General features: G+C 35.9%; 1 protein-coding gene across 1 annotated transcript in view; it reads right to left on the bottom strand.

Annotated features, from left to right (window-relative positions):
• LOC135206940 (endosome/lysosome-associated apoptosis and autophagy regulator family member 2-like) overlaps positions 1–14220 on the bottom strand; it is a 31417-nt gene extending 17197 nt beyond the window's left edge. Inside the window, exons 1-5 of the mRNA XM_064238453.1 lie at positions 13222–14220; positions 4279–4402; positions 3292–3490; positions 2824–2971; positions 2118–2310 (exon numbers count right to left, since the gene is read on the bottom strand). Coding sequence (XP_064094523.1) covers positions 2118–2310; positions 2824–2971; positions 3292–3490; positions 4279–4402; positions 13222–13293 — 736 coding nt within the window. The 5' untranslated portion in view covers positions 13294–14220. The remainder of the gene's footprint in view (positions 1–2117; positions 2311–2823; positions 2972–3291; positions 3491–4278; positions 4403–13221) is intronic.
• Positions 14221–17946: the final 3726 nt, after the last annotated feature.

Here is a 17946-nt window from a genome sequence, read left to right as displayed (position 1 = left end):
ATAACTAAGTAAGTCACGTAAAGGTATCTGAATGTACACTAATACTGTTTCTATCATGAAGGTTAGCACCAAATTGGGAAAGTCATAATTTAGAAAATTGTCCCCTTAATCAAAGGGTGACCAATGATTAAATTTACTCATACTTGTAGTGAGTGAAATGGTACCCAAACCTGATTATATTTATTTACATCTGACTGAATTATTTTATGACTTCAATTATGCATATGTGTAGTTCCCCCCCCCCCCCCCCCCCCCCCCCCCCCCCCCCCCCCCCCCCCCCCCCCCCCCCCCCCCCCCCCCCCCCCCCCCCCCCCCCCCCCCCCCCCCCCCCCCCCCCCCCCCCCCCCCCCCCCCCCATATTCGCAGACCCAACAAAAATAGCTAGAACTGCGAATAGTTGAAACACCTATGAAAATGCTTAAAACTGCCTATTTTGTTCAGTAAAACTCAAGAAAAACCCACTAAAAAGGTTTAAACCTAGTTTTTTAATAGTTTTATCACAAAAAGTGATGAAATTGATAAAAAAAAAACAGGAATTTGTGTATACATATTTCATGTAGAAAAATACCGCAAATAGGTGAATTTTCTGCAAATAATGGGGGTATATGTTCCCAAGAGGAATCCGTGAATGTGTGAGCCTATCAATTCAGAGTCCAAGAATACGGCGGGCTCAATGTATGTAACTCATAAATGGCAGACTAAAATATAGCAAACTGATACATATCAGTTTGATGGACTCAAAACCATAAATCATAAAATATATCTGCTGTAACTTAGATTCCGTTTTCATTGCTGACTCTGTGATAAATATCTGAGAATTTATTATATTACATTTTCAGCATTTTCTCTCTTGCATCCCTTTTTTAACGGCTTTTTACCAGCACAGTATTCTTATTAACAAAACACTAACATTTCAAACAATCTTGAGTAAGTTAATAGTGTGTGCAGTAGTAAACATCAAAAGGTTGTTTCAAGGGGATATTTTCACCTAAAAATGAAAAAAAAGACATCATTGACACGTGAATTCATTTTCAGTGATCAATAAAGCCTTATGAATCTATTTTCAGTGATCAAAAAAGCCTTATGAATCTATTAAATGATTATTCTTTTTGACAAGCATTATTCTGTTTAGCATCAAACAGTGTAGAGTTGTTGATGAAAATTGATTTGGCTTTTACATATTTAAAAAAAAAAAATTTTTCCAATGTTTTCTGCATGAAAGTGAATTCACACTATTGTAAAAATACTTTGTGAAAAGTGGGATCGAGGTTAGGGCCCAAATGAATTCCAATATTCTTTTTAGAAATTAAACCAGTGAATTTAGAATAAGGATTATCAGTTAAAATTGGAACCTCATAATAAGTGAGCTTTTATTCACGGAAACAATCTTGTAAACAGTATATAATATATATATATTTATTTATTTATGTGTATGTTTCTGTCTGTATAGAAGCACATTTACTAACAGAATTCCAGTGATGCGCGACAGAAATGTAGCTCACAGTATAACCTACTGATCTAAGCTCTAGCAATATGAAATAGAGCAAAAAATTACCATATAATGGATAGGAGTTTTACTTTGGTAATTAGATGTCATTAAATCTGCTATCTAGCCACAAAAACGAATAAATAAAAAATCTGCAATAATCCAAAAACAAATAATTAATTCTCTCTCTCTCTCTCTCTCTCTCTCTCAGGTTATATGACTTATGTTTTCCATGAAAGCAACACTTTTGATAAAATAAAAACTGTATTCCTGTCTTTGTAATAATTCTTGGAGATCATCTAAGCAACAAAGGAAGCGAGAGAATAATGTATAAAATCTATCGAGATTTAAATATGCAGCAAAACCTCAGCTTCCTGACGTTTTGTAAAGAAGCTGATCCCAATGTCTGAACATCCATAAAAAATGAACTGACTAGTTAATCCGATTTGTCTGAAAATCTTAACATCAATAAGGGTCTTGATCATGAAAGTAGCTGAATTGTACAGCAGTGTTTACTTTCTTACTTGGAGAACAGAACAGGTTAGTGTAATGAGTCTCATAATATGACCCTTTGTATGGATTCAAACAGACTTTCTTATTTTCACAAAAAATCTCCAAGTCCCTCACTTACCACTTATCTGAATACTCTTAATGAGCACTGGCTGTGTAGAGGCTCTGGCTTCAATTCCTATCGTCTTCCAGTGAAGAACATTTAGGCCTTTGTTCAGCTTCACCGTGAGAGTCTTCCACTGTCCATCGCGTGATAAGGGAGGCCACTTGTAGTCATCAGCATCGTCAAGGCTTTGGCATCGTTCATCTTGTGCCTGTTGGGTTTACAATTCAAATTTGTTAGGAAGACACTAACGTACACGCAAACTTGTCCAATAAGAAACACAATATCGGCAGAACTTCAAAAAGGTTTTTAATACAATAAAACATAACGAAGACGCAATACGGCGTTAACTATGGATGGATTTTCTTAGGGGACGAATCTCTGGGAAATAGAGAAATAAATTTAGGATTTGTTATGAGAAATTCCACCAGGAAATTTATAATGCAGGTATAAAGAAAACACAAGGTTCAAATATAGAAACATCGAATACCTTGAGTACAAATTTAGAGAACTGATAGCTTTAAAGATTTAATATCAAATGTTGCATGTGAAAATTGTTTTAAACATTGCCATAGTGATCTCTCATATAGTTAATGATATTCTCATTAAATAACTTTTGTATCGTGAATAGTTATCTTTGTAATACCATCATTAATGCTCATAAAAAATGGCAGTCATAAAAACAAGCGTCTGAACGATTAAAAAAAGGTTAGAGACGTAGTACCTGGAACTCGAATATGATGTTTTCATCCGGATACTGGTAAGTGTAGCGCACAGCACCTGGTTTAACAAGTTTCACAGTGTACACAAGCACCGCAGCACAAGGTCCTCCCTTGCTTGCAAGGACATCGCCACTTGCTTGCCATCCAAACCTATAAAAAAAACTCATGATCCATAACCACGAACAGTCAGTTTAACGATAGAAATCAGATCAACATTTTTTGCGAATTTCTACTTTGATTAAACCACCCTTCATGGCAGCATGACCTTCTGGTCGATACCCTGTGTACAATACACTTTACCACACTCCCTTCTTGCTTTGACAGATATTCAACATCTACAGGTACAACAAACTCATGAAGTGCAAATGCCTCTGCCAACGAAAAGCTCAGATTACAAGATTCATGGTAGTGCTTTTGACAAGTTTATACAATTATAACAATGAAAAATGATCTTTATAGCTCCTGCTTACTCATTGCAGTCCACATCACCACGGCGTCTGCCCAGGCTAAACGCAGACTTGAAGGCTTCCGTGTGCGCGCTGAAAGCTTTCGGCAGAGTCTTCCAGCTATCGAAGTGAACGCCTCCCCCAAGACTGTAGGTTCCGTTGGGGCAGCGAGAGCATTCCAACTCGCTCAGGTCAAAGAACCATCCGGGATCACAGGAAACACCTGCAACAGTTACGGGAAAAAAACTGCGTATTAGGACAAGCATTACTTCCTTAATCTACTCTTTTATTTTTCTATCTAATTCTCCGGTCTAATGATTTACGCATTCCTTTCACAAACACGTGCATAGTCTGCAAAACTCTGTAAAACGTTGACTTCTCTAAAGTTCTCAAATATGAGAACTTGGAATTTACGGAATATGCTGAATCTTTCCTGGCTTACCAAGCATATCGTAAGAAGAATTGTAGTAATAGTCAGAATGCGAATGACAAATTACAGATGCATAAGAGTTAGTTCAAGTTAGGGAACCTCAGAAAAGTTCTGCCAGACGGTAAACTAATTAGCAAACTATAAAATAAAAAAGTGCGTTATTTGAATCAGATGACGTCTTTAGAAGCAATAAAGGCTAGAAAGAATGGCTTTGTTATACCAAAGGATGTCAATCTACATTAATTTGTAAAACAGATAACAGTTGGAAGTTAGCTCCGAAACATATATGGCACATGCCAAATGGCCATATCCAGTAATACTGTAACCATTTTCTAAAGCTCATAATTACTCTCATCACCATGTGGTTGTTATGGACATTAAATTACACTTGAGCATTACGTTCAAGGGAAGCTAGTAATGATCACTCAGAATTTCCTGTTCTAAGGGTATTTATAGAACCTGGAAAAATTCCTTTATACTTACATTTCAAGAAAACATTGACCATACATACATTTTCACACAAAGAAATTCTGGTGATGATTTGTACGAAACTTAAACTGATGTCACAGTGTCATACTTACTACATCCTTCCGTGCGCGTCGGAGGATTTGGTTCTCCATTGATGCAGTCACCGTAAGTAGGAACACTCACCCTCCATCTCCCACCTACTTCATCGCATTCGGTGAACTCATAGTGGAAGTCACTCTGTTGGACAGGACGAAAGGGAAAAAGCGATTCAGACAAACTTTCCAAATACAGGGACGTTCTCTGGCTTTCTGGTCACAGAGCTTGACACTTTTTCCCTCGAAGCCTCATTTTATTTTTACTGAGAAAAACTGCTGAACTTGGAATACTAATATATCATGAAAGAAACGAGGTCTGTGCTATATGTTTGAAATAACTTTTAGAAAATGAAATCGTGTCCTTTTCAGCATTCGATGGGTAGACTGAGAAAAGGAATTGGAGTAAAAAATGAGTAAAATGTGAAGAAAATAAACAACTGTTTTAAGATACGGAAACTAGAACAATGATACTGTCTTTGCAAAAGATACGTACTTGCGTTTCGATTCCATTTACAGTACGTCCACTAAACCCTTACTAAAACATTTAGATAGAATTAATACTAAGGTAAATGATAAGTTTCAATATATGGCACCCTGTTGCTAGTCACGAGATAAATTACAACATTGTTTAGAAGAACAAAAAGTTTTGGAGAGAACATTTTCATACTTTAAAATTTTCCTTAGAAATTATAGTAATAACGATTCTCTTTTGTCTCATATAAAAGGTTTCAGACGATGAAATATAATTTTTTTGTGGGATTCGGCCTTCCTTCCTTCCCTCCGCTGCAACGAGCTGACACCTTTTCAGAAGCTGAGACAAAGGATAACGTAAGAGTACTCTGCATTTATAACCAAATTATTCTCCTGTGATGGGTCGGAAAGGCCTGATTCTGATATATGTACCTAATATCTTTATAACTATATCGAGCCCCGCCTCTTCACGCTATCAGAACAATGTTGCTGAAAATGGGAAATATCTCCGCCATAGAGTCACATCTGAGGTCAGAAAAGTCAAAGGTGGTTGTGCAGCGCACGAGAGGCAGGTAAATGGCAGATGCGGGACGGCAGCTGAGTAATATCAAAGAAAACAGCATCGATCTCTTCTTACTCGAGGTGGCTGTTAATGAGCAAGGGTTCAGTGTCCTGTAAACATTGTCAGAATGGTAGCGACTTGTCTCTGGGTATATCGCTGTATTGCTATATTTTATTTCAATCTCTCTCTCTCTTTCTATTTTTTGATTAATCAATTTTTTGGTCGCTGAAGTTACACTGAAAGAATGGGCTAAACTAATATAATGGTAGTAGCCTTATCTTAATTATCCTATGAAAATGAAAAAAAAAAACTTTCTACCGAATGCTAATACTTCACTGTAGGATTTCCTCCGAAAAGCTTCTAAAATCTTTGCAACTAAAATTACGATTCACTTTGTTGTCTTCTCTTTTCTTATTAAGAAAGTTAGTTAACATTTTTATACTAATTTATTGTATAATAAAACTTAATAAATCTCCAAAGTAGGCCTTACTTTACATGACCATATTTAAACCATTGCCAAAATTTATCTCCTCAGAGAACCGCTTTGCTCCCCACCAATTTTCTTCGGCACATCCCAAAAACTTTTATTACATTGGTGGTTCACAAACTTTCCGTATAATCTCATTTTCTTCATACCATCCCGCATTAAAATGAATGTGAAAATATTAATATAAACTCGAAAATTTCCAAAGCTTCTGAAGGATCACGGATACTTAGATAACTTAGCTACTGTGTGGTGAACGAATCTACTACACAGATTCGAAAATTATCTCGAGAATCTTGAAATCTTGATAACCTCTGATAAGACGCAGGTGACAAATGATAACGATGAAGTGTCAGGGTGCGGCGGTCTTTGTCTTTCTGTTATTAAAGACGGATTTTTGTAGGCAATAATGGAGAAATTTAGGATTATAATATATATGTGTGTGTGTGTGTGTTATATTGTAATATCAATATTATGTTTTGTTTACTTGTAACCATAACATGTTACTTACATTACAGAACTGCCCTCTTAGTCATTTTCTAGAATCTGACTTAAAAACTACATTAAAGAAGAACAATCTTATCTAATATTTATACAAGAATAATTTATGATATATTATTGGCACAAGATCAGAGTTTTTATCTCTATTTTAAAAAGACCAGACTTTTACCGACTATTTTATTGGTTCAAAGACGCGCATTTTCATCTCTTAATTGATACAAATGCTAACTTTTCTATTTTTCACTAGTACATGAAGCGAATATAATTATCTTTTGTGCGTATAACATTCTTTTTATCTTTGTTGATACAAAGAACAAAAAAAGAGAAACGATCAACTAGATTTAATTTGGTTTCTGCAGCCGCAGGATGAGAGTACCCGATCAGAGTAAGTACTAATACGAACGCTAGAAGCAAGAGTATGCTAAGACGCGTATTGAGTATTAATATAAACCGTTGTTCTGTGCGCCTTTTTAATACCTTTAAAGGACAGTACTATTGTTTGATAAAAAAGAAAATGCATCTCAAGGTGGAAAGCAGATATTTTATTTTGTTCATAAGCGATAACATAAAACAGATGTTTGCAAGTCTCGAGGAACCACAGAGTTTGAAAGTTTGCTCGTGCCCACTAAGATTTCCTAACGCCTCAGTGGCGTGGTCGGTATGGTGTTGGCGTGCCATCTCGCTGGCAGCGAGTTCGATTCTTGGACATTCCACTGAGGGGTGAGAGATTTGTATTTCTGGTGATAGAAGTTCACTCTTGACGTTATTCGGAAGTCACGTAAAGCCGTTGGTCCCGTTGCTGAATAACCACTTTTCCATGCAGCGTAAAAACACCATACAAACAAACAAACAAAGATTTCGTGACAACAACAGCGTCACTGACGTCTTCGGGACTTCAGAAGCGACAGAAGACCAAAAATAGAATCATTTTTAGAAACTTCACATTCCCATCCGGATTTCATTCTGTTGAGGGTCGCTTAAATACAGTGCTATACTTAAAATTCCTAAGGGCTATAGCGATTCAATATTTGAAAGAAATGTACGTTTGGACTACTGAGCGTATGAAGCGTCGTTTAATTGAATTCAGTTATGATAAGAGGACCAGAGATTGAATCTTTAGGAACAATGAGACGAAGAAATTTCAAAATATGAGAAAATATTACTGTATACAGGTTCGACTGAAAACCGACTTTGGAAGTTAATACAAACTAATAAAAAGTAATTGATATTGTGATGACCTATTAAGTCGAGAAAAATTATTTTATAATCCACTTGTTTCTATTTGATGACAAAAATTTGGAGAAAACTCACAATGACAGAGGTAGCAATAACAATCAATGGAAGTAGTAAACAGCAAAGATAGCCGAGATAAGAGTTATTAAACGTTCCAAAGCAATACATCTGCACTGTTTCAGAGAGACAGAGAGGGAGATAATGAGTTTGCTGATAAAGAAAACTGGATTTACAAATGTCAATGATGCCCAGCGAGAATGAAACATCCGGTCAGATAATCCGCGGTCAGAGCAAACGTACTAACGAGTGTCAAGCCCACAAGAGCGACGTTATATATATAGGGTAAATAATTTTAATTGCCAAGCGCTTGCAGTCAATTGTGCAAAAGCCTTTGAGCGTGGCAGAATATTAAGACCTCAAAAGGTAAGCAAGAATGTGTCATGGCGTTTTTATCAGTTACCATGTCAAAACTTATAAAAATGAGTGATAAAACCACGTGACGGCTGTCGGAATAAGTACTAGACAGAAATACACTGCCATCGATGGCGAGGCATCGTCGATAGAAAATCCGGTGTTGTAATTCTTGGTAGCAAGCTTAAATCTCTTCTATATATATCAGCACTCTTATCTTTTTAGGACCTGTTTTTTTACATTATGTTTGACTTCTCTGCTTCTCCCAATAATGATGTAATTATATATCATACTAATTTAACATTATGCATAAACACACACAAACTATATATATATATATATATTATATATATATATATATATATATATAGATATATATACTAGGGAAAATGAATCTAAGCTTCAGCATAAAATCCAAAACTGGCTTATGAGACCAGGATCCGACAGAGTGACTCCTATCAAGTCATTCAGGCGTAGAGTGCACTTTAAGGTCTAGTAATAATAAGCATCCCCCCAAAACACACGGAGGATTTCTGTGATTAATTTAAACGTATATCAACAGGTTGTGTGTATTACGATGGTAAATATCTCGCCACAATTTGAAATTCACTGATATGAAGACCAGCTGAATATAATTATTCGGGACAATTGCCGCTCACCAGGTGGTAGCTGCATAAGTCAGCAGGCGCTGCTCAGTATTAACCTAATTACTGTGAACAACTTACAGTTTTTTGTGAATGACTGTCGGCACATCAGCTACTTAATCACCATGAATAAATCTATCCATTACCGAATTTCATTTTTTAACAAAAACGATACACAAAATTTAAGGTTCCTTTTCCATAAGAAAAACTGCCTCCATACGCAACGGATTAATTTGTTTAAAACAGTGAACGTTCTACTGTATCCAGTAAGTACGAAGGGTGTACACAGTTCAACCCATTTTTACCGGGAAAAAATATGCCGTAGAAACTGAACAGGCTACTGTGAGAAACGGCAAGTGATGGATAGATCGATATGTTTGGTATTGACTGAGCCACCATGAGTACTCTTGGAAAATATAATCTCTCTCCCTATCGCTCTGTCTGCCTACATTGTCTGTCTGTCTGTCTGTCTGGTTACGGAATAAATGATGTAGTTTACTAAGTTAACCACAGATGAAAGACAAATCCACAAGGTAAGGGTAAAAAAAAGAAAAAAAGGACGCAAAAACCACCGATCTAAAAAATTCTAAAATTATTTTATTATTCAAATCCTACAATGAAAGATTCCTTGACAAAAAATATTAAAAGAACTTGGCACAACCACAAGAAAAAAAAAAACACATGCACACATATAACTACATACATATATAATATATATATAATATAATATATATATATATATATATATATAGATATATATATATCTATATATATAATATATTATATCTATATATATATATATTATATATATATATATAATATATATAGTACGTTAGATGTCTGTATATACGTGTGCGTGTACATGTGTGTGCGTCGAGAGCATGTGAGTTGAAAAAACCTGAACGAAACACAATGACCTTTAATGCGTAGCTCATTATCATGATTTCATATCTACGTATGGTCTGATATCAGATAAGTTGTTTGACGTCTTGAGGTGAAATGCTAATTCGTGAAAAATGAACCAACGAAATCTTTATTTTCAAAGTAAACGGACTTTGTTAAAAGGTATATAAAAAATGAAACATACTCGAAACTATTACAGGAGGCAAAATGCATTATTCATACATTAAGGAACTTCTGAAATGCAATGTGGAGTCTATTATTTTTCACTATCTATCATAAAAGGAAAATCATGGAAGATTTCAGCCCTAATTTACAGTGAATCCAACGTGGTGATGACTTTCCTGAATGAAAATCTGACTAGGGCTTGCTACTGTTCAACAACAACAATATGAATAACCCGACTAAAAAAAAACTACATCAGTTTAAAGTGTCCTGCGTAACTAAAGACTCAGATTCCCATGATAGACCTAACAAGAATTGATTCTGGAAGAGAAAGAATGTTACATGAACGAAGATTCGTAAATAAAAAAATAAATAAATAATGGGCAAAGATTTACTTAAATAACTCCCTTCTTGAGTTGAAAATATGATTTGCCTGTTTACTGTGTACTTTCAAAATTTCTGAAGTTCATTTCGTTAGCAAATGAATGGTCTTATAGATTGTAGGTACTGCACTCCCCCTTAGGTATATCCTATAATGTAGGGGACCACAATGAGAATGTGGTTCCTAGGTAAAGGGAAACGAAACGTATGAAATACAATGGGGGATTTAACCTAACTTTGGGGGCAAGGTCCTTTCCTACCCGGGGGTCCAACCCCTTTGGACCCCCAACCTCACTTAGCCTATGGTACCAAGTACGTAATTACCCAGGGGAGGTTCAATCCCGTTTGACCCCAACCTCACCTAGCCTACCGTACCAGATCCCTACCATGTCAGGGGTTCAACACCTTTGGACCCCCAACCTCACCTAGCTTATAGTACCAGGTCCTTACCTAGCAGGGGGATGGGGGGCTAATAGGGTTGAGATCTAACCTGGTCACACCTAACCTAACCTAGGGCACCGTCCCATCAATTATTCCACTAGGTATTAACATATCTTAGGTTATCAGGTCCTTTACCTAGAGAATGATGTCACTTTACAAACCTTCAATAATACTTAACCTACTCACAATACGAAACCTGCAGAAGTGTCTTGGAGATGTTAGAATACATCCTTGTGCACAAGTTCCCTATTTTTTCCTTCCTAAAAACCAAGGTTTTCCCATAATGGTCCCCATAATTGCAGTACTACTACCTATATATTATAAGTGGGCCATTATCTTTAAAACAAGTCCTTCCCTACTAGGCCTATCTATTACCAATTCACGCATAAGATTATATTTCCAACAAAAGATTAGGATTATGTTTACAGTGCAACTGCCGAATGAAAAAAAGCCTCCAGTAAAATAATTTAATCACAATTAGAACTTGCCAAAGTAGGCTATCATGGGGACGTTAGAATACATCCTTGTCATTTCATTCTTTTATAAGTTCCCCCATCCAAACACGCCATATTTATAGACTACACGTGGTTCTAGTATCATTAATCTAATAAACTGTTAGCGAAATTTATTTCAGAAACGTTCGGAATACGGAAAATAATACAAGTGACAAGGGCCAAAGTCTTTAATAGAGGAACAATGTTTATCTACTAATTGGATTTGGAAATTGGTTTCTTCGTGCAAAATGCAAATCCTATTTTCAAAATACTCCTTTAGTGATGTTTCAAACAAAAGAACCAAAAAGCTTTTGGCATTACACAAAATGCACTGGGTCAAATAAAATCCAATCAGGAGCTTCACTCCAGTGACTGTGGAAACAAAAACAAAAAACTTGGTAAACCAATGTAGACAAAAACATTCGTCGGCAAATATCTCGGTAATTGTAAAGTAATTGTGTTCCTATGATCCTACCAAGCACATTTAGGAGACTTGAGAGCACAGCATAAAAACTTCAATAGTTGTGGTTTTAAAGTAAAATCATACCAATAAAGAGCAAAAGTTGAAAAGACTAAGGTGCCACTAATTAATAAAATTACTGGAATGAAGTCTTCTTGTAAGGTCAAAATCCATGGCCCTACGAATCTATCAACTATACCATCTATACATTCTTCCGATGAGGCTGATATTTTACCAGTAACTGCAATAATGATGTTACCCCCATTCTGCATAACAATCCTTTCTGCCCTGTAATATTTCTGAATTACAAACTTTCTGTTTGTAAGTGACAGCTCTATTGTGGTTTATTGTTGTTGTTTCCTTTTGTTTTGTCCTGTTTTTTTCAAATCTGACCTAAGAGGACATTATCCTCTCCATCTCGTTAATTGGCCCCTGCTATATATATATATATATATATATATATATATATATATATATATATATATATATATATACACACACACACACACACACACACACACACATATATATATATAGACATATATGCTGGCTTATCTAAAAACAGTTGTTAACTGTGTTGGAGGCTAGCATCCCTTCTTGAATGTCTCGCGTAAATAATAAAGGGTAACTTCAAGATCAACTTTTAGACACTGGAGCTGGGTGACATTAAAAGTAATGTAGTTCATTCCAATATATTCTCAAGGAGAAAGGTTTAGGTTTACTTGTGAATATGCTGTATGACTGATGCAGTGGCATTGCCATCGTGACGGCGTGTTGACGTAATTACCTAATTTCTCATTGAAGATTTACTTTCATTAGTATTCACTGGTCAAATAGAACGGCCAGATACAGTGGATGGGAATGCAGAGTGCTTTAGTGAGGATTTGGGTATATTTTTTTCATGCAGAAGTATAATAAATCTAAATAAGATGGCAAAGACCAACAGTAAAATTAGTTATTACTACTCTTCGCTTGCAATAATTAACAATAATTAATGACATTATTTTGAAAACAGTAGTACCTACAGTGTGCAATTTGTCCTAGCGTGGTTTAATCTAAAATATTCATACACAGATTATTTTTTTTGTTCTCTCTACTTGTATGTATGTACAGACTTGGTTTCCCTCTCTCTACATACATGCACATACACACAAACATACATACACACTTACACACACACACACACACACACACACACACATATATATATATATAATATATATATATATATATATATATATATATATATATATACAATATATATATATAAGATATATATATATATATATATATATATACATATATATATATATATGTGTGTGTATGTGTGTGTGTGTCTGTGTGTGTGTGTTTGCAGTCTTTATCAAATATAGAACTCTACTCTATATCTTGAATAAGTATAAATATGTAAGATGATTAATTCTTATTTATAATGACTTTCCTTCTGAAAACTTAGTTGCACACATTACAGTCATATCGCATAAGAGATGGATTTGTGCGTGTTTAGAATCCATTGTGATCAGCTTTTCATAATCCCAGTCTAACATTATTTAAAAGATTCTTTCAACCACCTGAAAAAGAAAAAAAAAGTCAACCGGTCTCCCCCGCCCTGCTTTGCCTCCACCCACTTTTGCATATTCCATATTGATGTAATCAGGTACCACAACATAAACCTAAGCTTTTACCGAAAAAAAAAAAAAAAAAAAAAGGATTCGTGCATTTGTAAATGAGGTGAACCGACCCAGCATTGGTCAAATAGAGAACGGGGACATAAACTGTACAATAATACTGCGGAATATAAAAGGGCTACTTACCGGCTTGCAGGTCCTAGAAGCGTGACATTCATAGTTTATGACTAATAGCGCTAAGATAGAAAAAGTCCACATTTTACAATGTCACTGGAAAAGATGTAGGTACGCCTAATCAGGTTTGTCTACACCATATGCTCCACGGTCGAGTTCAAGCCCCAACGTCGCAGTGTACTATTGGATTCAGATCCCCTGCTCAGCAGAATCTGCAAAGTGATAATACTGGCTTGCCTAATCATTAGATGCAAAGTTCCATTTTTTATACTGTGGTTATGCAGAACACTTATAAACAAGCCATCACTATGGATTACGGGACCACATACGTTTTTCGCGTGGTTTGCTGGGAGCAATAGGCAGGGTGTATGGTACAACACTAATTTACCAATTCATTTCGATCTACACCTTGACCGTTTCACTCAAAAGAGACACTGGAATTTACACTTTAGCATGAGAACTGTTAATAAGGTCGGAATGCAATAAGGGAGATTGTTGAGAGACGCTGGCTACCTAATGTTCCGCGACAAGGATTTTCATTCGAATATGGGTTGTTTATGCGTGGTGACTTATTTCTTCTTTTGCGCCGACCAGATGTGATGAACTAGTATTTTAGCCTTTTGGTAAAGAAATAAAAGCTAACATTTATGCAACTATTGCGCAAAAATGATTTGGAACACTGAGCGCTGAACAATTCAGTAAGACAGATACTGGCACCAGCATTTCACGCCGGCAATGTTTTCGAGCAGATATGTTTGTAGCACCACTGTGCTCCGCTCTCCCGCCCAATGATTGGCAACTCATTTTCAGCGCAGACGCACTGTCTCTCTCCACCGCTCAGGAATCGATTAAGTCCGTCAGCTCAGCTGATAGTTGTGTACGAATATATGTATGATTATCATGGTTGTAAAATCATCATGAGCTCAAACTTAAGTCCTGTAGCATTGTGCGTGACTATTGTGATCTTTCTCGCAAAACTGGATATTGTTGAGCATGATCGCTAGAACTGAATTGCAACTGCCGGCAGTAACGTGAGAAATGAACAGGAAATCACGAAGATAAAAGGTGGGGAATAGAGACACCATTGAAGAGCAGATAGATCGGATAGAAAACGACTTGTCAGTTTAAAAGCATAGAATCTTAGTCTTGCTATGATTAATGAAGTTTTAATTAGCGTCGATGCACACCTTGCCTAGGAAACATATAGAAAATGTAAGGGAATCATGAAACGTGTGGCAAAATTAAAATTATTCTCATTTTAGATTAAAGCTCATAAATTCTTTAAGAAAAATAAGATAAAAAAAAAAATAGCGGATACGCTTGCCTGTTTTGTTTTTATACAAACAACAAATGTAGGCAAAACCTGCCAACCATTTTAGGCATTTCTCTACATTACATCAAAGAAAATTAATCGCCCTTTTTATCGAGAGCGTATAATTTTCATAACAAAAGTAAAATAAAAAAATAAATAAATAAACACGTACAGCACGCACGGGCCCCCGGCCCAGTAAAAGAGAATGGCGAAGCTATATTCAAACCACAAAAGAAAAGCTGCGCTGATTCGATCATGATACGTAGACCAGAAACAGTGTCAGGGGATGCATCATTTCCAGAGATGATAATATGCTGGCGACCGTCAATTAAAAATGTTTATGTATTTAGGAAATTCAGTTATATAGTCAAATTGTGCAGAGGATTGCAGAATCTTTCACTTGTGCTTTACTATTTATTAGAAATCATAAGTTAGGAATGAAATAAAACCCTTCATTAGCCCGGGCTATGAATATATCACAATCCAGATTTATTTTTAATAATACACCCATTAGTATAAACACGCTATTTTTTTTTAACTAAAGAAAGTTGATTAAGCCTGTGGAATGCTTTGACTTGAAACTAGGAATTTTAAAACTTCCATAACAAAAATCCAAAGCAATGGAATCTTCGAACATATGAACAACATCCAGATTGGTGTCACTATTAGTACTTATCTACCTGGCTTAATACATGTAAATTTTGTCATTATATCTTGGAATACACACATACACACACACACACACACACACACACACACACACACACACACATATATATATATATATATATATATATATATATATATATATATATATATACATATAGGTTTTTTCCCACGAAGGAAAAAATGAAAAAGCGAGATAGCCAAGTACTTTCGGTCCTGTTCGGACCCTTTACTGTATATATATATATATATATATATATATATATATATATATATATATATATATATATATATATATGTGTGTGTGTGTGTGTGTGTGTTGTGTGTGTGTGTGTGTGTGTGTGGTGTGTATGTGTATTCCAAGATATAATGACAAATTTACATGTATAAAGCAGGTAGATAAGTACTAAATGTGAGCAAAATTCTCGGCCTAAACCTTGCCACGGAGTAGAGATTTTGGGTGGAGGAGGGAGAAGGAAACCTAGATCCTAGGATTTATTTTCATAACGTTATTAGCATATCTCTTATCGGCTTAATCACCTCTGTCTTTTTAATTTCTACAATGCTTTCAGATGCCCTCACACTCTTCCCTTTCATTTCCTTTCTAAGCCGTTGTTTGGTATATTGCATTTTTACTCCTCTGACTTCATACTTTCTACATATATATTCGGTAGACTATCTTCATCAGCGTCAATATGGTCTCTTTATAAATTCAGTCTTCTACGACCTCTTTCACTAATCCTGTCCTAACAGATGTTACCTTGTCGCAAGCAGAAATCTATGTCGTACTCTGTCCTTTATGTTTAGAAGGCCCACAGTTCTTTATGCTTATGTATATGCAACTGTATAGATTTCAGCTATATGCAGCTTTGGATAATTTAATCAGATGTTTCCATGTTGTGGAACAGCTGTTATTTTTATATCCTATTCTTTTTTCTACAGGCAATATACCCATCCCATGTAATAAGCACCATTATGCAGAGGTATACACTTGTTTTAGTATTCCTTTCCTCATGCAATAATGTGCACTTTCTACTTATTTCAGTTGATTTGCATACATTGTTCCCCTGGTTTCAACGCTGGCTAAGACTGTGGGGGGCTACTACGGTTTCGTATATCTTAATTCCCATTTCTGTAGACGTTTCCCACTCATTACTTATTCATGTTTCGTTGTTCGGTGGGCCATTTTTTTTTTCTTAATACTGAGCTTGTGTTCTTTGTCTGGGAAAAATGACTGTACGCATTTGTACCTTTATTATTCATTTTTTTCTTCTGGTTTTAATTTGCTCGTCGTTTTCTTCCTTATCTTTCGTTACTAGTACTCTCGACTTTCGTGGATTTGTGCCAAGATTAAAATCTTTTTAATAGTTCCTTATTATACTCCTTGCCTATTGTTACTTAAACCCTTCCCCCTTACTGTTTGGGAACATAGGCAATCTAGTATCTTAATGATTCTATTTCTACCTCTCATATGGGTCTGTGAATTCTTTGGCCTGTTGCGTTTGTTTGTTTGTATGGTGTTTTTACGTTGCATGGAACCAGTGGTCAGTGGCGAAGGGGATGTAGTTTTGGACAATATATGGTGCCTCAGGTGACTACCTTGTCTTTTGGGTTCTCCCGTTTTTTCCCTACTGGAGTATTTTCTACCGCTTTCCGTTTACTCATCATTCCATAAATTAATTATGTATACTTCTTCCCACTCGACTTTTTTCCAGACTTTATGGCGCAATTTTTGCATAAGTTTGTCAAGGCAATTGAAGGCACTTCCAAACAATTGGTTGTAGGTGGCCCCAAGAGCTTTTTGTAATAGGATTAAGAGTAATTACTTGTTTGTATGGTGTTTTTACGTTGCATGGAACCAGTGGTTATTCAGCAACGGGACCAACGGCTTTACGTGACTTCCGAACCACGTCGAGAGTAAACTTCTATCACCAGAAATACACATCTCTCACTCCTCAATGGAATGGCCGAGAATCGAACCCGCGACCACCGAGGTGGGACGCAGACACCATACCAATCACGCCACCGAGGCGCTTTAAGAGTAACTAGCTTATATATGATACATCTTACTCTTTATACCAGCACAGTTGTGCACAACTTTTCACACATTTCTACCTTACTTTTACCAATATTAATTTTTCATGAACTTTGTTTACTGTATTGTTTTGAACAAATCTTTTGTATTTTCCAAGCTCAAGATTTACTTCCTTATGCTTTTTTTTTTATTGATTTTTATTCCTATTTCACTCCTTTCGCCTGATTTGGCCCAGGCCGGGCCAATCACGTGACCTCCGACTTCTGGAAACTCATTTTAATTGCATCCTTTATATTAATCGTCTGTTTCATACTCAGATTTCTGGAGTAAAATAAGTTTTCATTTTGTTTTCCACAATTCCAAGAGGCCACTTTGATATCCAGATATCTAATAATCTGTTTCATATTATTGTGTAGCAATCCTATTGTTTGTTTAAATATAAAAAGAAAAAATCTGAATAACAGGGATAATAGGCAATTTGCTAAAAGTAGCCGGAGAACTGGTCAGTGAAGAGCTCGTTAGAATACACGAAAATACAAAATAAGGAAAATATGGGACTGGAAGAATGGGAAATGTATTATTACAACAATAATATAGTACATGGGAGAGAGAGATACTGTAGTGTGAAAAGGTATAGATCTATGAATGTTATTGGGAGAGAAGTAGTCAGTTAAAGAAGCAGTTGATATTGATGTAGGAAGAAAAACTCCATTATTAAGAGCGA

The sequence above is a fragment of the Macrobrachium nipponense genome, chromosome 31, assembly GCF_015104395.2.
Source record: "Macrobrachium nipponense isolate FS-2020 chromosome 31, ASM1510439v2, whole genome shotgun sequence".
Lineage (NCBI taxonomy): Eukaryota > Metazoa > Arthropoda > Malacostraca > Decapoda > Palaemonidae > Macrobrachium > Macrobrachium nipponense.
The sequence above is the reverse complement of the archived record's forward strand: the minus strand, read 5'-3'. Positions and strand labels throughout refer to the sequence as shown.